Source organism: Alnus glutinosa, chromosome 4 (assembly GCF_958979055.1).
Source record: "Alnus glutinosa chromosome 4, dhAlnGlut1.1, whole genome shotgun sequence".
In the NCBI taxonomy this organism is placed as follows: domain Eukaryota; kingdom Viridiplantae; phylum Streptophyta; class Magnoliopsida; order Fagales; family Betulaceae; genus Alnus; species Alnus glutinosa.
The window spans coordinates 1,278,427-1,304,188 of record NC_084889.1 but is presented as its reverse complement, the minus strand read 5'-3'; the positions used below and the strand labels follow the sequence as shown (position 1 = coordinate 1,304,188).

At 35.2% G+C, this 25,762-nt stretch overlaps 2 protein-coding genes across 4 annotated transcripts; both read right to left on the bottom strand.

Annotated features, from left to right (window-relative positions):
* Positions 1-5,752: 5,752 nt before the first annotated feature.
* LOC133866896 (lysine histidine transporter-like 6) lies at positions 5,753-9,290 on the bottom strand. The gene is made up of 8 exons (XM_062303551.1): positions 9,146-9,290; positions 8,921-9,063; positions 8,449-8,832; positions 6,672-7,065; positions 6,458-6,563; positions 6,265-6,356; positions 6,104-6,172; positions 5,753-6,012 (listed from the first exon to the last, which is right to left on the bottom strand). The coding sequence occupies exons 1-8, from the start codon at positions 9,167-9,169 to the stop codon at positions 5,914-5,916; spliced, it is 1,311 nt and encodes a 436-aa protein (XP_062159535.1). The 5' UTR covers positions 9,170-9,290; the 3' UTR covers positions 5,753-5,913.
* Positions 9,291-10,823: 1,533 nt separating this feature from the next.
* Positions 10,824-25,001, bottom strand: LOC133866895 (mediator of RNA polymerase II transcription subunit 25). Of its 3 annotated transcripts, XM_062303548.1 has the most exons (15): positions 24,619-25,001; positions 22,589-22,619; positions 22,095-22,158; positions 19,674-19,804; positions 18,026-18,235; positions 17,851-17,916; positions 17,268-17,478; positions 16,396-16,463; positions 15,462-16,313; positions 14,566-14,619; positions 14,302-14,330; positions 13,385-13,453; positions 13,181-13,265; positions 11,789-11,875; positions 10,824-11,483 (listed from the first exon to the last, which is right to left on the bottom strand). In XM_062303548.1, exons 1-15 carry the CDS (start codon positions 24,714-24,716, stop codon positions 11,022-11,024), a joined length of 2,517 nt encoding a protein of 838 aa, XP_062159532.1. In that variant the 5' UTR covers positions 24,717-25,001; the 3' UTR covers positions 10,824-11,021. The 3 variants fall into 3 exon arrangements, with proteins under 3 accessions (XP_062159532.1, XP_062159533.1, XP_062159534.1); XM_062303549.1 differs by lacking the exon at positions 22,589-22,619; XM_062303550.1 differs by lacking the exon at positions 22,095-22,158 and having other exon boundaries at positions 24,619-24,708.
* Positions 25,002-25,762: the final 761 nt, after the last annotated feature.

Sequence of the window (25,762 nt, the reverse complement as noted above, 5' to 3'; positions counted from 1 at the left end):
ATGAAACCTTGAAAACCAATATTGTCTATCAATTAAGCATATTAACAATGTGCATTATACAGGAAAAAAAAAATCAATGAACAATGTAAAGTAAAAAATTGTCATACCTGTACCAAAAATAATAATTAATGTAAATTCTTTCTCTTTTCATGGTTTCTTTGAATTCAATGTAAAATTTAGAAAAGGCAAAAAAAAAAGAAGCAATTTAAACAAAATATATATATATATATATATATATATATATATATATATATATATATATATATATATATATATATATATATATATTAGGAAATAGGGACAAAAAAAATGTAAAGAAAGAACAAAATCATAGAAAATAAAGTAAAAAAAAAAATGTAAAATGATAACACTAATATAATAGAAAATAACTGTTTTTTTTATATACTTTTTCCACTTTCAATGAAATATATAGGTACAGGAAGAAAATCCGGTCAAATAGATATTTTTTTATTTCGATCATCCTTCTTATATATAGCGTAAAAGAAACTATTTTTTCAACAGAAATAAAAACTAATATATAAATTATCAATGCAAAATTAAGGATAGAAAATTGAATCAGAAAAACAGAAGCACATAAAATAAATACAAACAAACATATTAGTTACAATTCTATTGAAGACAGCCCCGACAAACTAAAAACACAAAGGCTATAGCAGTATTACAAACAAAAAGGTTCCAACAATTGCAAAAACTTTGATCTTTTTGCTTTGAACACCGTTCTCTAGTAATGTAACCAACATTGCAGTTTTGCATAGCCACAAACCATTACTTATCCATATATTTATTTGAGAAAGCGAGAGATATTGGAGTGACTTTTGACATTTTCCAAAGAAAAAAAACTGACATTTGATTGTTTGAGGTTTAGTTTGTAACGGACATTTAGTGGGAGCAGAAGCGAAGTTTAAGTAAAAGATTTTACTTAAAGGAAGAGAGAGAGAGGTAGAAATTAATGAGAATTTAATGACAACAAAATTAAACGTTTCTATTCATTTTCTATTCAACGGAAGAGAGTTAATTAAGAATATTAAACGCACCGTTTATTTCACTTGAAATACATGGAGCAATTCTGTTTTACTCTTTTTTCTTTTCTTTTAATTTTTTTTACTTAAAGGAAAAGAAAGAGGTAGAAATTAGTTAGAATTGAGTGACAAAAAATTTGACGTTTCTATTCATTTTTTATTCAATATATGAGAGTTAATTAGTCATATTAAATGCACCGTTTATTTTACTTGAAATACATGGACCGGTTTAATTTTACTTAAATTACCGGTTTTTTACTTAAATGACCGGTTCATTGTTTAAAAAGTATGGGTTTATGCCACTTGTCCTAATTCTAGGTCAACTCTAAGTTAGAACTTGATTTATATATATATATATAAGAGTTAATTAGTCATATTAAATACTCTTTTTATTTTACTTGAAATATATGGATCGATTTAGTTTTACTTAAATTGCCGGTTCAATGTTTAAAAAGTATGAGTTCATGCCACGTGTCCTAATTCTAGGCCAACTCTAAGTTGAAACTCGGCTTATATATATATAATAGTTAATTAGTCATATTAAATGCACCATTTATTTTACTTGAAATACATGAACCGGTTTAGTTTTACTTAAATTACCGGTTTTTTACTTAAATGTCCGGTTCAATGTTTAAAAAGTATGGGTTCATGTCATGAGTCCTAATTTAAGCCAACTTTAAATTAGAACTCGGCTTTTATATATATATGATCTTTCAAATTTGGATATTTGGTATGAGTAGAGTAAATATGAATTGCCTCTTTTAATTTTATTTATACACTTCCTAAGTTCTTATATGAGTTTTCAACTTAAAATGATATGAAAATGAAATTTGTGGTTAAGTTTAGGCCATTTTATAGAGAACCTTTTTTTTTAATAAGTACCCTACCCGGTTTATTTATTGAGGAGGAATTTGATTACATGCCTTAAGGAGTGCTAAAATATTAATTAAATAATTAAATTTATAATTTTATTATTAAGTTAAACTTTTAAGATAAATAGTAACTTAAATCGGAAAAAAAAAAAAAATTTATCTAAACATAACAGTATTGGAGATTGACATTGCAGAATAATTATGTCACAATAAAAAGTCAAAGGAAAGGTTAGAAATACAATGTTTCAGCTTATTATTCAACATCACGTGCCTATACGTTTGGATCTACCCTCTATTCTCAAACACAGCCTTTACTTTCCATAGCCTAAGCGAAAGAAGCATTAATAATTTAATATCTCAGTTTTCCAAATCTTATTATTAGGGAATGCATTTGGGCGTTACAGACCGATGCATGATTGTCCCATAGGCCATAGTACACCAAAAACAAGGACGAGCAACGTTGGTAGCGCTCACATAAATAAATAAATAAATAAAAAATGATGAGCGCTGGTTAGCACTCGACCAATTTAATTGTTATCTTCTTTCGAGCTCTCCCCCCACCCTCCTCCCCCCAAAAAAAACATAACTCTTCTTCTGAATCCCATCATTGAAGCAAACGGAGGAGTTCTCCCTCTTCTTTCTCTACCTTCTCTTCTCTCTCTCTCTCTCTCCTTTTTTTTTCCCCTACTTTTTTCTCTCTTATTTTGTAGGAAGATGAAAGCTAAATTTACCGCCGCCTGTTCACTTCTACCATGGATGCGCCCTTCCACTGGCCTCCCTACCACTAGATCCACCATGAGCCGCTTCCTACCACCCTCTCCACCGGCACGTGGGGCCCATGCGCCACCCTCCCTGGTGGTGTATTGTTCTAGATTTTCCCTCCGAGAGCTCATACCCATCTCTTTTATTAATAAAGTGGGAATGCATGATTATTTCTTTTGTTTGGAGTTGTCGTGAAGCATGCTCCTTTTGTTCAAGTATGCAAGAAATGTGATTTTTATTGATCGTCTCATTGCAGCCATCATCAATGTACCCTTTTCTAAGCGGTCAATTCTTCGGATTGCATCACATACCGCCGTCATGGCAGCCCTCTCATCAGCCTTTTGGTCAACAAACGATGGGACTGGATCTGCTTGAATCCACTTCCCATTTTATTTGTAGATTTAATTTCATGCACTGTAATAGCTGGTCTTGGAGAGTTGTTGGGGTCCCTTGGTCCTTTTGTAGTTTTATTTTGTTTTAATGTACTGGTTATGTTGCTTAAAAAAACAAAAAATAAAGTACTGAAATGAAGAGGATTTATCCGGGGTTAAAATTTTGTTTTGTTGTACACCTAATATGGTACTACGTCATTTAAAAATTTTAAATAACGTAACAATATTAGACCATTAAATTTGTAGAATTTAGCCTTAATTATGTGACAACATATACACCAATTCTAAATAAGGTAACAATATATACATCATTAAATTTCTTATCCATGTAACATCATATACGTGTTGATAGCACTCTCTTGTAGATGTAGCTTTCTCCTCCACTACGTGCTCTGTTATGGTGAAATCCTTTGGTCAGTTGAGTAATAAATGTTTGATGAGAATTTCTTCAGCATTTTGAGTTTCTAGAAAGTACTGTTTTCTTATCCAATAAGATTGATGTCACACGAAGCGAGTGGACACGTTAAACGTTAATGGGTCACCCAAATGCCATGTCAGGTCTCATTAAAAGTTTTTTTAATTTTTATTTCTAGCATATTTTGGACAGACAGAGACATTTACCGTTTAAATTGTTGATGAAATTGATAAAATGGTGATCCATTCAATTATCCAGCTTCCATTAACCAGCCATTTCTTGTCGCTTTAAACCAACTTCGTTTGAAAATGGAACATCCATCATTACAAGTCCAACCCAAAGTATGTTAAAAAAAGACCATATATGACACGCCTATGCTTTTTCTTCCCCGACTGAGCTGCATGGGACCCTGAAGCTTGAATTTTATTATCATTAATTACTCAATATAAATAATTACCCCTTCAAAAAATAAATAAATAAATAAATAATTACCCTCAATCACGTTTCTTGGATCGCATCCATCACTTTCCACTACCAATTATTTTTGCTTCTTTAAGAATCTTACAGGTTAACGAAAGGGGTTGCATTTTAAAAATAAGCATGCGTTTGTCCTAAGCTTTGTCTTAATTGTCCCTCCTCCTCTCTCTTCCACTTTTTACTCACCGTTCTTATCATCTTCCTTCTATTAGATTTTTTCTTTTGTTTGTAGGTGTTCTCCAACCAAATTAGTAATTTTGGCATCTCCGTTATGCATCCGTCCATCTACCTTCGTGTTGTGCCGATCATTCCCTTTCTGGCCGCTACTGATATTTGCTGGTTGTATTTTTTCTTTGAATATGAGTTTTTTTTTTTTTTTTTTTTTTTTTTTTTTTTTTTTTCTTTCTTTTTAAATCTGCTCTCATGAACGATCTATAGGATGAAGGTTAGTCAGGTGTGAGGGGTTATATCTCACGGCTTTAATTAAATTTTTAGAATATTTAACTACCATTGTCTTAGATCTAGGCTGCTCGGAGCATATCTACTCTTCAACTATTTTTGTATATAAGTTAGTGGAAGATGCAAGTCATAGATAGCACTTTATTGTAAAAAATTTGTTTGTATCTATGACTATATAACCTTATAGCATATAGTTATGATTTTGCAGAACTTTATGCTTGTGATCATTGATCATTGATTAATGAAATACTTAGATCTTTCGTTAAAAAAAAAAAAAAAAAAAAAAAATTGTTCTCCTCGCTGTTTTTGGCCAAGGAATTATGAGACCGGATAATTTTAGATTTATTTTTCGTTTATTTTTTAATATTTTACAATATTATGACTGTATGAAGGTGTTTGTGAGGTCCTTCACCCCCTCTTTTTGTAGTTTATGTTTTCTATTAATATTATCGTTATTATCTTGCTTAAAAAAGAGTCACTTTGAGTGTGGATTTTGAAGGATTTGGTAATCGCTTCACGTTAATGCTTGTCAATCTTGTCACATCATGTTATCTATAATGTTTAGATGAGCAAGCTTTGTATAATTGAGCGACTGTTAATTGCGTACTCTACAGTTTATGAATGGTGACCGAATTACAGTCAATTCAGATAATTAATGAGAATGGGTTTTGATAGAGTGCATTTGTCCGAGCAGACATTTAAACAGTAAAAAATACGGAGCTCACTATTTTGGACAAGCGAAACCCCGTTAAGGCTCTCTCTCATTAGTTTTGTAATTGGGTAAGCAAATTGTAGCAAAAATCTAGATTGTGTCTTTTATTTTCAACTTTAACTTGGTTACAGAATAGACAATCCAAGGAGTGTTGGTTTAATACGTTAGCTCTAATGTTTAGTGTTAGGAAGATTAAGGGGTTCTTCAAGCGATATCTTGGTAAGTATATTTGAAAACCATGATGCAGGTTTATAAATTTATAAAAATTTATAAATTTTTAATTTTTGCTATTACACTAGCATTTCTCTAAAAATTTATAAATGAAGTATCAATGAATGTCCTTTTCAGCAACCAAACAAAAGCTAGCCTTTTTAAAATTGTGGTCTCTTTCTCTTTCTCTTTTTCTTTTTCTTTGCTTTTACATGTCTCATTTAAAGAAAACTTTTAAAGGTATTCTTCTCATTCATCCCCAATTTCTTTTTAATAGATAGAGCTGGACATCCCATATAATGGATGATGCAAAATGGATCTACTCTATTAATTCACTGTTAAAATGTTAATTAAGTAATTAAATACACATCTTCTTATTATTAACGTATTGTTTGGTCCAGTTAAAATGATAATTAAACAATTAAATACACATCTTCCTATTTAATTTAAACTTTTTAAGACAATCGGTAATTTAAAACATTCAATATTAAAAAGGTACATAGAGAAAGTCATCGGAAGACTGAGACTGAGTTAAGTCCAGTCAATAACCCAATAACATGATAATCACCACAATTTATGTGTAGAAGCTATATGTGGAGGCATCAGCAATTATATTCCGGAAGCCGCCAATTGTGGATGCCAACATGATGAAAACTCCAACGTATATGGAAGCCTGAAATTCAAAAACTTTTGTCAGTGAAGAAATATTGATTATAAATCACCCAAAGAAGAAGGGAATGCTGTTTCTGTAATATCGATTTTACCCAATTGATGAACCATTTGGTGCTAAATCTCTTTGGTTTCTTGATCACTAGCCACATTACACTGGGTAGCTGCAACAATGCTCATATGAATTAAGTCTTTCAGTAGTGGAGGGTGTAATTTAATTAATTAAAAAAAAAGAAACAACAGGATTGAAGCTTACAAAATATGAAGTGGGAGCAAAACCGAATCCGCCAAAGAAACCAAGAAGATCCCCAAAGAAAGGGAAGGTGACTCCAATGAATAATGTAAATGCTGCAATATTTGAGGAACTTTAGTAGTTTCAATTAATGGAGTGTCTGAAGAAATTAATCTCTCTCAGATTCTGTTCCTTGAAATGGCAATGAGAACCTCACCTACATAAGCAGATCGAGTGATGAGTCTGAGTAAAATTCCTGGTGGGAAATTCACCTTTTTCACCATCATCCCCTCCAGCAAAGCAAATACAGGCATAGCATACACCTACAGAATCTTCTTCATTACATTTTGCTGCAGTTCTCAACTACTGTATACATACATACATCTTACATATGCATATATATAAACCAAGAAGCATATATGAATTCGTACCTGGTAGCTGCCTATGACATGGATGACCACCATAAGGTTAGCAGAGGCAATGAGCCATGCAGGTTTCTGGAGATTCATCAGGACATTGTCATCAACATCTTGGCCGAATGCCCAGTATCCAATAAGGGCCACCGGGAAATAGCAAATTGCATTGATAAAATAGGCTCCAACTGCACCTTTCCACATGGGTACTTTTGAAGGCCTCTCAGGAGTTGATGGAATGGTGGCCTGAATTTCGAGTGCCACTGCATGGCCAGCAAATGCAAACGAGATTTGACCCAGTGCATTGAACACACGAAACATTGAATCGGCTGAGCCTGTTTTTTTGTATGCGTAGCTCACATTGCTTATCTGCCCTCTGCTCAAGCAACCCACCCAGGCTATAGTTGAATAACTGCAATCAGAACCACCAACTCGATCAGTAAGATTTATTTAATCTATTATCTTTCATTATTCAACATGGTTGTGTTCCACAGTAAATTTCTTTACAAAAAGAAGCAGAAAATTTTGGTAGGAAAGATGATTCTTTCCTAAGCCGGAAAGAAAAATGGAATTTTTTTCTAGTCCACGTAGAATTGGGAACTACAACAATTACCTGGCTGTCAATTTGGACAATTAATGTGAGAGAGTCCATATAGGTCGACCCATCTGTTCGAATAGGTGGCCCTACGTACAGTCCAAAATTTATTTGGACACGTGAATTATCTTATATGAACTCTCTCACATTAACTGCCAAATTGCTAGCAATTTGAGTTGGTAATTGTTGGATCTTATTCGTCTAGGTATGCCTAGATTTATAGATCACATGCATCTTTTTGCCACTTGAGCTATCTTTTCTTGGAGTGCTTCATGATTCGTTGCGCTTAATTTGTTCACCAAAAGTTCATAACCTCTATCTTTTGTAGCAAAGGAGATATTTTTATATCCTTCAAACGTGAGCCTGGCAGAACGATAAGTACCTACTGAAGTAACAAGAAATTACCTGAAGTGTTCATGTTAAGGGAAACTACTGTCTTATTTTTACTCCAAAAACGGTAGTTTCCTTATCTGGTATCTGACTGTAGATGGTTGGATTTCAACTTCATACATACTTCCTAGGTCTGGGGAGGCATGATCTATGAGCTCATATATGCTGAAGGAGTTATATATAGGCAGGTGGATTAATTATAAGCCGTGAAAGTTTGCCTAAAAAATCAAGATTTAGATGCCTGAATCAAGGCCGCGGGAGCCTCGTGCCACATCAATTGCTAAGTTATTCTATGAGGGTTCAAAGCTTTGGCCAACAATTTTTTAACTAAAATTTTGGTCAGTTTTACAAGTACTATAGTCTATAGAACAACTACGTATGTACAACAATATACTTTTACCAACTGGAATACAAACAACACGATCCATGGCTCATAGATCGTGGAAGAGTGAACCTTATTGGAGAGTGAGGGAACTACCATAGATTCTCAACCTATCATAATACTTTCTTTCCCCTCAACACTTTTTCTTTTTTCTTTATGGGTTCTCTAGCTTTTGGCAAACTTACTTTCCCGGAAGTGATTTAAGTCTACTATGTACCTAAGATATAGGAAAAAAATGCAAAATCAGTCCATGCGATTTTTTTTTTGGCATATCCCAGGGATTTTTGAGTTTATTTTAATACCACATGAAGCTAATTGTAAAATAGGTAAACCACAAGGACTGAATTTGCATTTTTCCCAGAAATATAAGCTAAACGCTGGTCGGGGAAAAAAAGAAAAAAAAAAAGATCAAAGAACTAGGTACGTGCCTTAGTGACATGACTGCTGCTGCTAGTGAAACGCCGGCAACAGAATTGAAATTGGGAAGCTGAGACAGGAAGAAATGAATGGCCCCAAAGATCAAGATCCAGTAGGATTGCTTGAGCTGCGTGCAATTGGTGCATGAAATCTCCATAAACTTCTTTAGGCACTTTCCTCCCGTGACCATATACACTATGTCACAGCCGACCTGGACGATAAGTTGCTGCGGAAGCACAATCCACGGCCCCAGTTTTGGGCCAAAGGCGTGTCGGCCGAGGTCAATGTATCGGTCAAAGCGAGTTCCCGGAACACATTCATGGAGTTGTATCATCTGCCACATTGTGTTCAAGGTCATGCACCATGATAACACCAAAATCATTGTCCCTGGACCCCTGAAAAAGGAGGTGATTGATATATTAATAACAACTACTTCTAGTATTTCCTTAATTCTAAGACCAAAGGTTATGTGTATATATATACCATCCTAAGTAGGCCATGGCATAAGGCAGGCTGAGCACTCCTGCACCAATCATGGCCGTGACAGTGTGAAAGGTTGAGTACCACCATTTGGCTCGGCGAGAGGTGTCCTCCTCTATCCATTTGTTGTCTGAATTAGCAACTTCCTGCAAGAGTTCATATCTAGTTAAGGAAATAACAAGCTAGGTGGGTGTGCTGGATGTATCAAGGGTGGTACATCGTGCTTACCTTTGGAGAAGAAGCCGAAACCATTTCTGCAACCAAAAAAGGACTCTCAGACCCTTTCAGTATGGGAGTTCCGTGATGATCTTCATGTATATGTAGTGGTTGGTGCCTCAAAGTGTATGATGGAATAAAGTGAAAACTGGGAATTTTGCATTGCTTAGCCCCACTTTTCCTCTTTAAGGCTATTATTATCAAATAAAAGGGCACTATTGGAAGATTCCCATCTATCTAAATAGGAGGGGCGGACTGCTTCAAAAATATTTGGACATGTGAGTTTCATAAAACCTCTTTCTTTCACATTTGATGTCCGAATTGTTAGCAATCTGTGCAGTAAAATTATTGAAGATCTTTATTTGTAGATTAAAAGTGTCAGTTAAAATAGCAAATCACTCATTTTTTGGCAAAATGATAGTAACCTACTAGCCAATTATGTAAAGTGTGATGACGTGAAGTATTGCCAAGCACTGTCTTCTTCTATTGGGAGTGTATCTACCCTCTGTGCAGTAAAATTATTGAAGATTTTTATTTGTAGATTAAAAGTGTTGGTTAAAATAGCAAATCACTCATTTTTTGGCAAAATGATAGTAACCTACTAGCCAATTATGTAAATTGTGATGACGTGAAGTATTGCCAAGCACTGTCTTCTCCTATTGGGAGTGTATCTACCCATTAATCCTGGCGTTCTACATGGTAGGAATCATGTCCTCGAGTGTTAGCTTTTGGGTCATTGCAATGAGGTTTTGTGAAAATACTGCACCTACTCGATTGATTGTCAGGGAATAGGGGGGACATTGATGTAAATTTCTTATTTTGGGAGACTAGAACCAATCATGGGAAATTTTGTTGGTTGATGAATTGGATCCCATCCTTTAATCATTACACTTGTAGCAGTAGCTTTATAGAAAAGGGCCATTAGTTTCAGGAATAATGATTAAAGTCTGGAAGCTGCTTGTTATGTCAAAGTTGGTGGGGGTCTTATTCTTTCTCTCTGAAGTGTCCCCAGTGGCTTTGGAGGCCGAAAGGTGACTGCTAGGCACTGCATACCACAAAAATATAGACAAATTATCATAGTTTGCCTAATCTTACATTGACATGGTCGTCAGATATACATCACATACAGACACAGTAAGCATGGATTCAGGCTTAACCCTCAGCTACTTTCTTCCCTTGTTAATCTTCCGTTTCTTATTGGCAGACCACTAGATCTAACCGCATTATGATTCTTCTAAAATTCTTTTTGGTGGGACTTTTAATTCAGAGTTTACAAAACCTGTCAAGCGTGCCATAGCTACAAGGTTGGAGTTCATCGATTTCTTGGTTCTTGTGGAATCTTCACCAAAAGTCTGCAGAACTTGCCAGAGCTCTTGCAACATTAGCCTACCTACCTCATCACACGTTTTTTTTATTTTTTTTTTATTTTTGTTCTCAATTTCAATAAATGGCGGTTTCCAAAAAGTGGAATTCATGAGACAAGGCATTCTTCGAAATGTGATAGATGAGTATTTCATCGTTGATTCATCAACTCAACTCTTGTGATTGGACCATGAGATTGATCCGAACTCTGAAGCTGATAGCTCAACAATATAGTCACCCCAAACTACATGTCACAATGATATGATACATGAGTGTAATTTGTGCATCACTTCAAGAAAATCAACCATATTCACAGAAGAAAAGTATATGCTAAAATGAACTCGCATTGGTTTTTCCAACATAAGAACATCAGCGTATACATAAAACCCTACAAGGTATTTGTCAATAACTGACTAGTGCTCATAATAGCTTAATGAGATCCATTGTTCTTAGAAGTTCTATCTGACGGTTGACGAAATTCTGTGCTAACCTAAAATACTAGGTCCCAGACGAGTCAATGCTCTAATTAACTCATAAAGCCCCCTCCAGGCATGTTAGGCGGCCCTTGTGATGAAACTTGTCCCTGTGAAACTAGTTGTGACCTGCCTGGACCTTGAACATAACCTTGACCCATTCCTGTCCCAACCATTTGTTGCTGCTGTTGCTGCAGCTGCTGCAGTTGTGGAAGCTGCTGCTGCGGTTGAAGCTGTGACAGTGATTGCTGTTGTTGCAGTTGTGGAAGTTGTTGTTGCGGCTGCAGCTGCGAGAGCGGTTGCTGCTGTTGCATTTGTGGAAGCTGCTGCTGCTGTTGCATTTGCGGAAGCTGCTGCTGTTGCTGCAGTTGCGGAAGCTGCTGTTGTTGCAGTTGCGGAAGTTGCTGTTGTTGCAGCTGCGGAAGCTGTTGTTGTTGCAGCTGCTGATGTTGTTGCTGTTGCATTTGTTGTTGTTGTTGCTGACTGGATATTTGTGGCTTAAACACAACCATATCCTGATTCCACAGATATTATGGCTTAATTAAAATGCGAAGGGCGAGTAATTCTACATGGTTGCAAAGGGAACGATTAGATGTGAAAACTTATACATGCCAGAAAGCTCCTTAAAGTTTAATCTTAAATTTTGCAGAAAAAAGGTCACTTCGTTATTTTTCATGTTGCTTTTGACTTTGACGGAACATTGCAAATTTGTTGTTCATGTGAGAGCTCAGAGTAAGTGGCTGTAAAAGAAAGATTTCCTGATAGGCTATGCTGAACAAAATCTCTGATGATCGATTGTTGAAGTTCGCAAAAATCTTACCCCAGGAAAAAGCATTCCAATCAAGCGGCAGGCTTTGTCAGAAACAGATAGCAGCAACGTCTGAGATGGTAGTTGAATGACTGCACACTAAAGAAATGAAAATTGAAAAGTTCAGCATTAAAGGATCCCAATCACACTAAATGCATGGTTTCACATTACAGAATTGGACACTCTCTTCAGCTATTTAAAATTCAAATTTAACGGAAGATGCATCTAGATATGTGGTAAAGCCTCCTTAACATGGTTCAAACAGGCCTGGTTTCAAACCCCTTATCCAGCCAAAATAAATAAATAGATAGCTATGTAATTTTTCTCTGAAGCATTTTTGCAGTATATGCTTTGTTACTAAAGTTACTAATTTCACAAGGTTCATTTGAGAGTGCTAAAGAATATGATCAGTTATCTTTTAAGACTTCAGAATTTACATATTTAATTGAAGGATTTAAGAATCTTGGAAGATTTTTATTATATGTACACATACAGAGGGTTTGTTTGGTAAAACTTTTTAGAGGACATTTTTTGCTTTTTAGTTGTGATGTGACATAAAGGTGAAAGTAATTTTTGGTGTTTTGTGAGTATTTTGTGTTTGGAGTTGTTTGTTAATGTTTTTTCTTCTTTTTTATTTATTTTTTATTTTTTCTAAAAAGCAAAAAACTGTCCTAAAAAGTGATACCATAACGAGACTTAAGTTTTCTTGTCTTAAAAAACTATGTTAGCTTTGTCCTACTAAAGAGATCAAACTGAAATGTGTTACAATATGTAGCAAGATAGAAAACATATCCGCTATGTAACAATCATCTTACTTCTCTTGTTCATCCATTTGCCCTAAGGCTAACATAGCCAAGACACTACCTCTAAGTGTTGGGCATTTTCTAAAGGAAATTGATGGGAGAGAAGGGGGGAAAGCTCATCTGGACTATAATCATCATTAAACCTGCTAGATATTCACCCATAAAATTTTCTTGTCAAAAAAAAAAAAAAAGATATTCACCCATAAAATTCTGTTAAAGGTCTAGACGACTTCCTCAACAAATTCCCAAGTTCTCTACTCATTTTGCAAACCTACAGTGGATCCCCATCATAGCATCATATTTCACCTGAATTCCTACTTACCCACAGCCAGGTAGAAGCACAAATATGATAACCAAGAGACAGAACAGTTATATATCCATACAAGAAAATACTGCTGAACAACAGAGGAAAAATAATTTAGTACATTTACTCATATATTGTTTGGGGGCATAATAAGAAGATATTATAGCTCGTAATTCAGTACTCATATTTTGACAAGAACAAGGTCAACAACTGGTTCAAACTAGAAAATTGGCTATACTTATCCAAGAAAGAACACCTCCTCATGAAAAAAATAATAAAAAAAAATTTAAAACTTACTAGCTTCTTTTCTTGCAATTGGCCAAGAAACCCATGCTGATTCATTGCACGAAAAACTAGAAAGTCAGCCTTTCCCACATATTGCCTAATATTCAATACGATGAAGTTAACAAGCTAAAAAATATAACAAATCCAGACAGATAAATGAACAGAGCTGCGAACATAAGTAGAAAAATTGAATTTCTTTCACTAAGAAGAAATTACCTATTATTCATGTGGTCCTGAGATATAAGCCGAACTATTTGCATTGTTGGCGGCCAGTTTGCAGCAAGCCTGAAAAGCACAGGGAATATACATGCCAGTAAACATAGATTAGTCTTCTTCTAAACAAAGAATCCAAAACTTTTCCACCCAAAATAAAGTTTCTTTTCGAAATGCATAAATTAGGAAAGCTAAATAGAGTACTAATACCAATCTCATAGTCTTTATGTCAGGGTATTGAAAAAAGTATTAAAAGTTTTTTGCCATCACCCAGTCATCCACCTTGTTCATGACTAGAAATACTAGATGATGCATTTACAGGTGTTAGCAAAAAAATATCAGAGCTTAGGATAAGTAGTATATACTACTTCTAGATGCAAAAAAATATAATAGAGACTAATAAACTCTCTCTGAAAATATCATCATTTCTGTGTGATGGGCGCAAAATTTATAGATTAATATTTTTTTTTTGATAAGTAATAAGCCAATCTCATTAAAAGTGTGAGGTGCCCCTTAGTACACTAGGCAAAAGGAAATGTCTAACTAGAAAAATGATTAAGGAAATCAAGAAAGCTAAAAGATAAGGGGAACACATAAGCCGTAGTCCAAAGATACAAAGTGTGATAGAAGGAGGATAAAAGTTCCTTAGGGTCTTCTCCACGTCCTCAAAGCTCCAGTTATTTCTTTCCCTCCATAAGCCCCAAAAGAGGCAAGTGGGAGTCAATCAAATAATTTATTTCTAGTAAGGGAGTTAAAAGGCAAGTAGCATTAGAATCACTTTAATGAACTTTTCTTTTTGAGTTTAGTCTAAAATAAAGATTGATTTTAATGTCAAAGCACTTTAGTACTATTTGTGACAGCAACTTTTAAGTATTTCAAGACATTTTTGGCAGAAATAATATGATACTTCTTGTACTTACGTTTCAGAAGATGTAGCACTCCTGTAACCCTGTCACAAAGAATTGAATTATTTTTTTTGATAAGTAAAAAAAAGAAAAAAAGAAAAACAATAACATAAAATCCCAATAGATTAGAGCAAATGTAAAAAATTAAAAAGATTTTTAAAAAGCCTAATATTTGCATAAATTTTTATTAGGCGTTTGAAAACATTATACATTACAACGATTGCCAAAACACACGTTCCCCAATATTGAATAAAAAGTTATGAAGTGCTTCAAACATACTTCCAGTCTGGTGATAAAGACCGGCTGTCCTTGTCTCTGCCCAGATAAATTTCCCTGCAAGTTCATTGTTTAAGAAAATTATTGATTACATAATTACACATAAACGTTATGAAGAGACTGCCACAAGTCATGGCTTTAAAGGATAAGTTCGAAACCTTCCCCCAATGATTGCATTTGAATTGGACTACGCGGTTACAAACAACAAATTATGAAAAAATAATCGCAAATCACAAGGCATAGATGATAATACCATTAAATAATAAGGAAATGGGGATTTTGATCTTTTTTGACTTAGCGAGAAACAGGAAGGAAATTTATTGACCTAAAAACTTTTATAGCATTACAGTAACTTAGGTGGAGGTGTTCCCAGGGAAAAGAATATAAAAGGGTGTTTTGACCTTCTCAACTTTATGACAGGAGATGGGATATTTAACTGGAACCACTTGAATCTCTCTTTCTAATTAGCTTGGATGGGCATAGAGAATGAGAATTTTTTATTTTTTCGAAAACAATGAGGCTCCATCTCTAAGAAAGCTAAAATTTCAAGGAAATTATGCTAATTTTCAAAAAATGGCATGTTTTGGTCGTTTTGTTCAAGGAGAACAGAAATAGATCAAGGAGGCTCTAAAGGATCTCAGATCTTATACCAAAAAAAATAAAAGTAAAAGGAAAGCTGAGCAATTAACACAATCATGTATTTCAGATAAATGATGCCCCTCTCTTGGGAAAATAACAGTAGGGATCCTGCAAGTTCCTCGAAAATTGCAAACGCCTAAAACTGAACATCCACTCCATAATCTAGTAAAATAAACATTGGAGTGAAATTCTAGAAACTTAACCACATGCAATTTGAAAATTTAATCTCAATCTTTTCCAAATACATACTCTAGACTTACCTCCCAGACTCTCACATATTTGGATTGTGCTGATTGCAAAGCACTTGATGTTTGTTGTGACAAAGGCATATTAGCTGCTGAATTGTTGTTTACACCACCAAGTGATTGCATCCCTGATTGTACTTGTTGAGGCATTCCTGGAGTAGGAATCATTGTTCCATTTCCAGAAGAGACAACTGATGGCCCAAGACCACTCATCATGTTTTGGTTCATGCCAATTCCACTTTGGGCCATTTGTATTCCTGAAAGATTCCCTTGGCTCATGCCAGGTACTGATTGACCCATACTAACACCTCCTTGGAGATTACCATTACCCATTGGTTGAGAGATCCCAAGGTTAGAATTTCCAGAGACATTAGAAGGTGCTGAAATGAATGAACCAAGACCAGAGTTTTGTGCAACCTGTCCAGTCCCTGTATGAGCCCCTGAACCACTTATTGATGTATTACCAGATTGTCCAGATGAAAATACATTTTGAGAAGCAGGAACGGAAGATGTCATTCCACTGGATATCATATTTGACATATGCATGGATATAGGAGTTTGACCCATTGATTGAAGTCCTATAGAGGTTCCCCCAGTTAGGGCTGCAGAGTTCATTACTTGTCGTGCTTGAGAGAGGTTGTTCAGAATGTTCACATTTGCTGGAGCAGGACCAACAGGACGTACAGATTGTGGCATACCACTCACTATAGGCTTCAAATCTTGCACATTGTCATTATTTGTGATCATTTCTTGAGATGCAGAAGATGGTGAAGAAGTTTGTTGGACTGCTTGAGAAGCAGCTCGTGCAACAGATGGAATATGTGAAAAAGCAGGTCCAGCTACCATGGAAGGTACAGTGCTTGGCTCCTGAAGAAATACATTATGAATTCATGACAATCTGCATAACTATTATAGGAACAGCAAATTAGAGTGAAGGACGCGCTCTTACAATTTTCACGGTAGCAGGGGGAACATTTCCGACAGATATCGATTGCCTGTTCATGAGAGATCCATTCACTGAAATCAATAAGGGAAAAGTAAGTCCACTACCAAGCAGGATTTGAAGTAAGAATTAACCATTACTCGTGATTAGCCCACCAAACTATTAGCCAAAATGTCTTGGGCATATACCTGCCATTTGAACTATGGCTAAAATTCACAATCCACCAAAAAACAGCTGAAAAGTTTAGGGATTACAGTTAATAAAAGTACAAACACAATTTTCTTCCAGGTAGATTGCTGTGTTTCATATTTTAAAATTTTTTGTTCTTACAATCCAAGAATAGTTAAATATATACAGATTATTGGTCCATTATAAATTCTTCAGTCAAAAAAAAAAAAAGAAAAAGAGAGAGAGAGAGAGAGATTGATATTGTTCACAAAATATCATTAATAATAGAAAAATAATTTTGCAAGAGAGAGAGCATGATGCTCAGTTCAAACAGTATTACTTTTTTAATTTTGCCACTAATGCTTGAGTCTTGCTCAGTGTACTTCACATTGGTTCTCCGATACCAAGAGTGAAATAATAACATATTATAAGCATCAGCAGTCAGTACAACTACAAAACCTAGAACTGCTTCCTCTATAATGCAAATATGATAGAACTTATCACCCATAATTACAAACATGAGACTTAATTGTGATGAATTTGTAGACTAAAAATTCAAGCTTACTAGAACATAGGTGGAATAGATACTTTATGAAGAAAACCTTGATTAATCTTTTTTTTTTCTTTCTTTCTAACACACAAACCTAGTTGGAACTTGGCAATTGCATGTGATGGGAGAAGGGATGAGCAGGTTTAAATGAATAAACAACCTGATGGAATAGAAGTTGGAGGCGGTCCTGTGACTGAAGGAACAGAAGCCATGTCCACTTTTACAGGACTCTGATTTGAAGGCAAACTCGTAATTCCAGAACGACTTAAAGCAGCACGGGCCTCCATAAAATTCTCCGAGATTAGAACAAGAAACTGAGGATTTTTGACACTGTCAACCGGTGGATCTGCTGCTCGGGGATTGCGCTTTCCCTGAATTAACAAACTAATGTAGTAAGTAACATGCCCAGCTTCCAGTGAGCAAAAATGTTTCAGTGATTCCCTCTGGTTTTCACCAAAAAATAAAGCATTGTTTAGATTGTAGCCTACCATGTAAGTTAAGCTAATTTCTAGATTCAGTCGGTGTTTTTATTCAAACAAGCATCACATAACAAACATACACTAAATGGTCTGGAACAAACCAAGAGTAGGCAGACAAATAAAAAAATTGCACTAAACTCGAGACATAATTGGTGAACAGAGAAGTTCAGCTGAGATGCTGACTGGCCTAGATATAAAATTTTGGCAAGCTCAAAGCAGAAAACAACAATAAAACAAGAAATTGAATAGAACTATCATCGTTACCGCATTGTGTATTGCTCTAATTTTAGGAAGTTGTTTTGGACAAATGACTGACAGAGAAACAGAGCACTGCATGGAAAAATAAAGATCAGTTACTTCAAGATGTGCAACCTTCATTTGAAAAAAAAAAAAAACAAAACAACTACTAATAAATTAGGATAAGAATGCTAAAAGGTACATGAACAAATGATTTAGCAACTGTCTCGGCATCAGATGAACGGCTCTCTGTTTGTTCTTCCATATTTTCACTCTTGTCCAAATTTTGCACCTGCGGCCGATAAACTGGTGTGGGCAATGGATAAGGGTTACTAGCAGCAACTAGAATGCAATGCCTTTGAGCATCCAAGTTCTGTTGATTTTGGTTTCCATTTGGCGGAATAGGGAACATCTGAAAAAAGCATCAAAAGAAACAGTAGATATACAATTAAGGGTGTGCATAAGAAACTGTGGCAATACAAAGCAAATTTGAACTTTTGTTGGGAGATTATTAGGCATATTCTTTGCAATTTGGATTTTGCATCTAAACCAAATTGTGTGCATCTTTATAGTCATGGATCAATAGTTACTTGGTAATACATACAGCAAAACAATAATGTGCTTCTCCAAACTATCATCATATTCATCTAATCAACAGTATGGCCATGAAAAAGGAAGCAGGAGCAAGAGTAGTGGTTAAAAATCTATCTTCCCTGAAAGATATCAATGGCAAAACTGGAAATGAAGCAATAGAATATATAACCAATAGCTCATACAAATGAGGATAACGCGAAATCATTTAGGCTATCACCACAATCACAATGCACTGCTAATCCAAGACTAGACTGAGGAGGGTTGTTTTGAGTAAGGGCCTGGAGAAGGCCTAGAAAAAGAGCGGCTGGGGTAGAACCATAACCAACCTTTTGGACAAATTTTACTAACATTCATGAGAATAAAGAGGCAATACAATTTAGTAAGAGAATAAGAATAAGGCAGTTATGAGGATTTGGTCCAGTATTATGATCTCACTAACCCAAAGAGAGATGCAATTAAAGTTAAAGATGCTACAAGAAAAAGGGAAACACCAAGTGATCAAAGACTGATTAGAAAATCTAGAATCTGTGATCTAACAAAGCATGCAGCCTTTGATAGAGCAAACTGGTGAAAAGATTGATGTAGACAGCACCTAATAGCCTTGCTTTCAGTTTATGCTTTTTTGTTTTGAGAAGAATGAGTATGACAACAGGATGAAGAGAACATTATAATCCATTTTTCAAGATGCACAAAAGTCTCTCATACTTGCAAAAGTACAAATTGAGTCATGAAAAGTACTACCAATTATTAATAGTAAACTTGTCAATGCCTCCAGCTGTCTAATAGCAAGTGCCAACAAGTGATGAGAGTTTTAAGCAACAACCTAATATTGAAGCAATGAAATCACACTAAACGCAATCATAAAATCTACCAGGTGTCAATTGTAATCATCATCAATAAACCTAGCAGCAGCTTCTTGGTCGTCTACCTGGAGGAAGACAGAAAATTCTAGAACTAATTCTCTTCCTTTTCTATGGTAAACAATAGAGGGAGTAATATGTGGAGATGGTTTTCAAGCTCCATAGGAACCTAAACCAAGGCCTCTGCCACATTTTACCATCAAACCATGTGCCATCTCTGGCAATAGACTCAGAGCATCCCTGGAGCGTGTATGACTTTAAGTCCATTGCTCCAAGAAAATTTACAATTAAAATTCTGTAGAAAAGCAGACATATATAAAATGGGACAACCATATAATGGCTAAATGCAACTGAAAATATGGAGGGGCAAAAAAAGTTAGACAATCCAGTGCACACCATCAGAGCTTCAGCAAGCCCTTCTGCAATTGCAGCATCATTGAAACCACCACCAGCAAAGGGTATAGCTGAAAGCCACTGTAAGAAAATATCAACATCTCTTGTCCAGCCAGTCCGTTGTACTAGGCAACCTGCATGAAGGGAGGTGAAATATACACTTTGCAACTGACATGTAAACACAGAAGTTCCTGCATATAGTAAGCTTGGTGCAATCTAAACTTCATAACGTTTAAACAAAAAAGAATCTTCATTTACTAGTGAAAATTTGAATAATAACACTGGCAAATTAAATTTAAGAACCTACCATAGTTTACTTGGCTTCAATATAAAATTTCCTAGAGTCGTTTCTCATTGCTAGTGGCAAGGATGCATGGGTGGAGGAGAATATGCAGAGACAAAATGGCACAATTCTGTAGAATATTTTGTTTTCTCGCCCGGTTCATGATAGGGAGGTGGAAGCAGTTAGTAGAATTTTTGAGATGTAGTACACTCTTAAAGTTAGAAGTGAGGGAGAGGATAAAATGTGTTGGATTTCAGTGCGAAAGAAATCATTTGAGGTAAAGTCTTACTATAAGGTTTTATCTAGTCCTATTCAGATTTCATTTTCATGGAAAAATATTTGGAAAGTTAAGGTCCCCCCGAGAGTGGCATTCTTTGTGTGGACGGCGACTTTAGGGAAAATCTTAACTTTGGATAATTTAAGAAAGAGAAACATTATTGTGATGGAGTGGTGCTATATGTGTAAGATTTCTAGAGAGTCCATTGACCATTTGTTTCTGCATTGTATGGTTGCTACAGAATTGTGGAGGATGATTCTACAAATGTTTGGGGTGGAGTGGGTAATGCCGCGATCGGTAAAAGATATGTTAGGGAATTGGAGGGGATAAAAGGGCAATCAGGCGTTGATACCGATTTGGCGCATGGCTCCATTGTGTTTGATGTGATGTGTATGGAGGGAATGAAATGCACGTTGTTTTGAAGATTGTGAGACTGATTTGATGAACTTGAAGAAAATGATGCTACAAATGTTGTTTATGTAGAGAGAGAAATTTCAGTTTATGCATGAGTGTTCTTTTGAATTTATAGATAGGTGCTCTCTTTTTTCTTTGAATTAGGGGCTTCATGTATACGTCATATGTACTATGGGTTGCGCCCCTTTGTGCCTTTTGAATATACTTATAAAAAATATATATAAAATCAAAGATTTAGGAAGAAAAAAGAAGGGAAAAATACACTTTGGCCCTTGAACTACCACTACTTTTTCACTTGCACCACCAAACTTCAAAAAGTGGCATTTGGGTACTTTACACTACTACTCCGTTATAACAAGACCATTCTATCAGCAAGAACTGTTAAAATGGATGGAAAAGTGGTCATGTGCGCATCACATGACCACTTTAGCATCTCTCTTCCCAAAATACCCTGACTATTATTATGAAATACCATAATAGCTCTTGAAAACAAATTAGCCTTATAATTAGTAAAAAAAATAAGTGAAAACAAATTAAAATTATTAAAAAAAATTGTGGCCAAACCACCCCCGTAGTCTGAAGGAGTGGCTAAACCATAGTCAGACCACCCCAACATTCAAAAGTCCGTGGGCCAAGGGTGGTTCAGCCACCCCACCTTTTTCATTTGGGATGGCCGAACCACCCCATAGTTTTTTTGATAAGTAAACCACCCCATAGTTCAGCCACCCTTTAGTTTTTCTTTTAAAAATAAAAAATAAAAAAAAATAAAAATAATGATTTTTAAAGGGTTTTTTAGGAAGAAAGACACCAATGTGGTCTCGTGACGCGCTCGTGCCCGCTTTCTATCCATTTTAACAATTTTTCTTTACAGAGTGGCCTTTTTGTAACAAAGTGGTAGTTTAAGGTACCCAAATGCCACTTTTCTAAGTTTGGTGATGCAACTACTTGAAGAAGTGGTGGTAGTTCAGGGGGCCAAAATGTATTTTCCACGAAAAAATACATTTTAAAGCGACTTTAAAACTTTAAAAGTCATATGCTTTTGCACAGCCAACCCCAACTAATTGGGATTAAGGTTTAGTTGAGTTGAACTGAATTGGAAATTTCAGGGAAGCTTGATGAACAGAGATCAAGTAGATGTACACAAAGTTTTATTAAACTTCATCAACTCTAGAGCTACAAACGTGTAATTAATCAACAAAGTCTGACAAAATCACTCAAAGGTTTCAAAACCATGAAAGAAAGAATTTCCAGTCCAACTTTATGAAGTCAATATGAGTTGTACCAGATACAAGAAAGATGCTAGTGGAAGAAACAAGGGGCTAGTTGGTAGTAATATAACCTCCTGTTTTATACTTGAAAGAAGATTTGTTTTCAACATTGAGGTGCACAAAATACTAACCAAAATATAATTTGCATAAGATAGATTAAGAAGAATGAGAAAAATAAATACCACAATAAGATCCATGGGTATAAAAAGTGACCAGGGAAAGCTCAGGATGAGAAGTAGAGGGCTTCTGTATTTCAAAAGGTAAATAAACACGTCAGCATGAAGTATTAATTAGCAAGATTTAAATCCAAAGCTTGCAGAAATTTCTTTAACACTTTCTGCAACTGAAATCTCAAACTAGCTAACAAGAAAATACAACAATAGCAGTTAAAAGTTTGAAGTTCATATTGGAACAGACGCATCTTCTCATGCTTAAACAAAAAGATATATCCGTACAAGGACATTATCATGTGCTTGATTTGTTCCTGATTTTGGAAGTCTAGTCAACAACACTTGCTTCCAAGGAATTAGATGAATAATTGGTATAAGCCTTTATGATCAGGTGTCATAAGCAGAGATTATAACTTTAATTCCTAGTTTGGAAGAAAGAGTTATCAGTGCAAGACAGAGATTTTAATTAAATTTTAATAACGGCATCATGGCAGAAAGAGGAATACCTGTCCATTCAACTCATTTCCACAGAAACACCTATATTTGCAACCAAAAGATCAGAACTCCCATATGATATTAAACATAATGTCATCCAAGTAATGATTTTTCAGTTAAATGATACCTAAATAATTGGAACTAGAGTGCACACACAGACATATGTACGTATGCATAAATTCATGCATGCCTTTAGGTTCCATCAAACGTAGGTAAAGTAGTCAACATTGTCAAGCTTACCAAGATCAATGTTAAAGCATAGAAGCTATAATAACTGGCATCTACCAGACTTTTACAATTCTTAAGCATGACAATAGAGCAAATAATGAGAAGAAAGCAATTATAAGTGATAATTAAGATGATAAAATTCATCAGCTACACCATCATAACGAGGGTAATTTCAACTATGCCAGTATTTAAGGAAAAATGTTGACTTCAAACTATTTATATTTTGCCACCTCATCCACCACTTTGTGGATGAAAGCTACTGCCTACCAAACTGCTATAAGGTGACTAAAAGAAAATAGAGAAACATGACCAAACTAAAGACACGCCATTGCACACATGCAAATGGTTCCAGAACTATGAATGCTTTTGAGTCAATAAAAACAAATGTGGTCTCCACTTTTCTCCTAGAATCACCCCACCAGCCACATCAAGAAAGTGGTTAACATCGCCAATCACTGAGTATGAAGCCTAATTAATACTTCGTAACCTTTTCTCCTCAGTTTAAAATTTCAATAAAAAGGACACCTTGGCCAATGACGAAGCATAAGAGTCCCCCTTTATTTCATCATAGACACCACTTTACTCTTCTTCATGTAACTACCATTCTTAGCCTTCTCATGATCAAGTGAATGATGCAGTCTACAAACAAATGCATCATCCATCATAAAATACAAAACATTCAGCATAAAACCATACAATCCTACAGCCTTCTTTGTCCTCATCCTACTTAAAGTTTTACAACTTCTGTATTACCCAGGATCCTGGCAATCTCCAATCACACCCAGAATGTTGCACTTTAAAACTTTCCATGTGCTGGAATTAGCAGGCTTTATCTCAAGTATTCAATATTGGCCTTGGGTTCCTCTTTTCAGGTCCTCTTAGTAACTTAGTGCTTGCCTGTAGGTCTCATTGACAACTTCATGTCTATGTTCTCTAGTTATTGACACAATTAGGGGAAATGCAAACCCTTGTCTCTATTTTTCTCTACTTATTGACATGTCGAGGGGAAATGCAAACCTTACTTGCTGAGCTATGTAAATTAACCAACCATCATTGACAACATTTAGAAAAATTGAGAGAGAGAGAGAGAGAGAGAGAGAGAGATCGTTGCAGAACAAATAACGTGAGCAGATATGAGGATACCACTTTCAAGGACGGTATTTTAGGTAGAAACTCACTCCTGCCACTCAACTGCAACGCTTCCTTCCTTTTGATTAATGGAAAAGATAGGGTATTTCATTTAGTTTGGCTGTTCAAACTTACAGGCATACAGCTTAGTCGATAGGGGTTGCGCCCTTTGCACTTTCTAATGAGATTGAATTACTTATTAGAAAAAAAATAAAATTAACTAATTTCTTAGTCACAGCCACGACTAACTAATAACTCAAAATCCAAAAAGCCGTTCCATTGTTGGTCAAGCCAGATTCAAACTGCACGAATCACACAAACGCAAGGCTGCGTTTGGTTGCAGAGAATGGGATATTTAACTCCACTTTCAGCTTCCCAAAAGGGATTCAAAATTGAAACCAACATTCCACGGAACCCAATTCCACCTTTTCAAAGCAGAATACTCAAAACCCATAAACAGAAATTTCAAAATTGAACTCCAATTCTGCGACATCAAACCCATCGCAAGGCTAACTATCACATCAAACGAACCAATTGCATTTCCTACGTGAATTGCAAAACTTCCATCATAAATCAACTACGCAATATTGCAAATTAAACCCCTCAAAACCAATTAAAAAGCCAAAAATTAATAATAAAAAAAAAACCAAGAAAAATAAAAGAAATGGGAGCGAGGCAATCAGACCTAATGATCTTTTCAAGGTAATCAGAAACAACGGTCTGCCAGAAGGGACCCATAGCCGCGGTGCCTTCAACGGCCACGATCAGCTGCTTCTCCGCCATCGATTCCCTCAGCCCTCGCTATCGGAGGATGTGACTATTTAAATCATGCAAAACCCGCTGCTGTTAGTCTGACTCTGCTTCTCTCGAGCTACATAGTACCTCTTATAATAATCTTAATTGATTATCAACTGGATCTTCTAAAATCCAACTCAGATGCTGTCGTCTGGTAGCATTTACCACCATCAGTATATTTTTATTCTTTCCTTTAATTGATGGACAAAGTTTAATTCCTCAAATTTCTGTTTGTGATAAATGTTTGATTTCTTTCGTATCTCTGGTACTAAACATGAGAGATGCAAATCTCATAACAATATGTGAAGTAGCAGGTGAATCACACAAATTTAATGATAAATGGTTTATATAAATTTTTGTACAAAATAGCTAACCAAAATCCATTTTTGCTAACTTAACTAATCACCTTTCAAGTCCTTACTCCAATAACTTATCTAAACTCCTTATCTGTTTTATTAAAATAATAAATTTTAAAATATTTTATTCATTTTAATTTAAAACTCATGTCTACCAAAAAAAAAAAAAAAAATTCTCGTCTCTAGTAGCATAATCACCGCCTTTATTCTCCTTCATCACCAACACAGTATCACCGAAAAACCATAACAAGAAATTAAATAACGATCATGAATCACAAGATTTAAGAAGTATGGGTCATTTTTTATAATTGAAGAAGCTATATACAAGAGATGAACCACTCCATTTTCAATTACAGTACCTTTTATTTTTTTTACTATTATTTTTTTCAAATGTGGATTTTTATTTTTTATTTTTTCTCTTCATACGAACATTATTTTGTACGATCATATTTTACGATTGTCATTTCTTTAAAACGGTAATTTTCTAAGCAATAGTTTTTTTAACGGTAATTTTTCTAATTGTCAATAAAGTTTACTACTATTCTGTACCTTACTATAGAAAGAATTACAACTTTTATGAAGAAGTAAAAATAACTACTAATTAATTATAATCATAAGCAATCATGAGAAAATAAAGAAAAAAAGAAAAAGAAGGGAATGAGAGAGCCCAAAATAAAT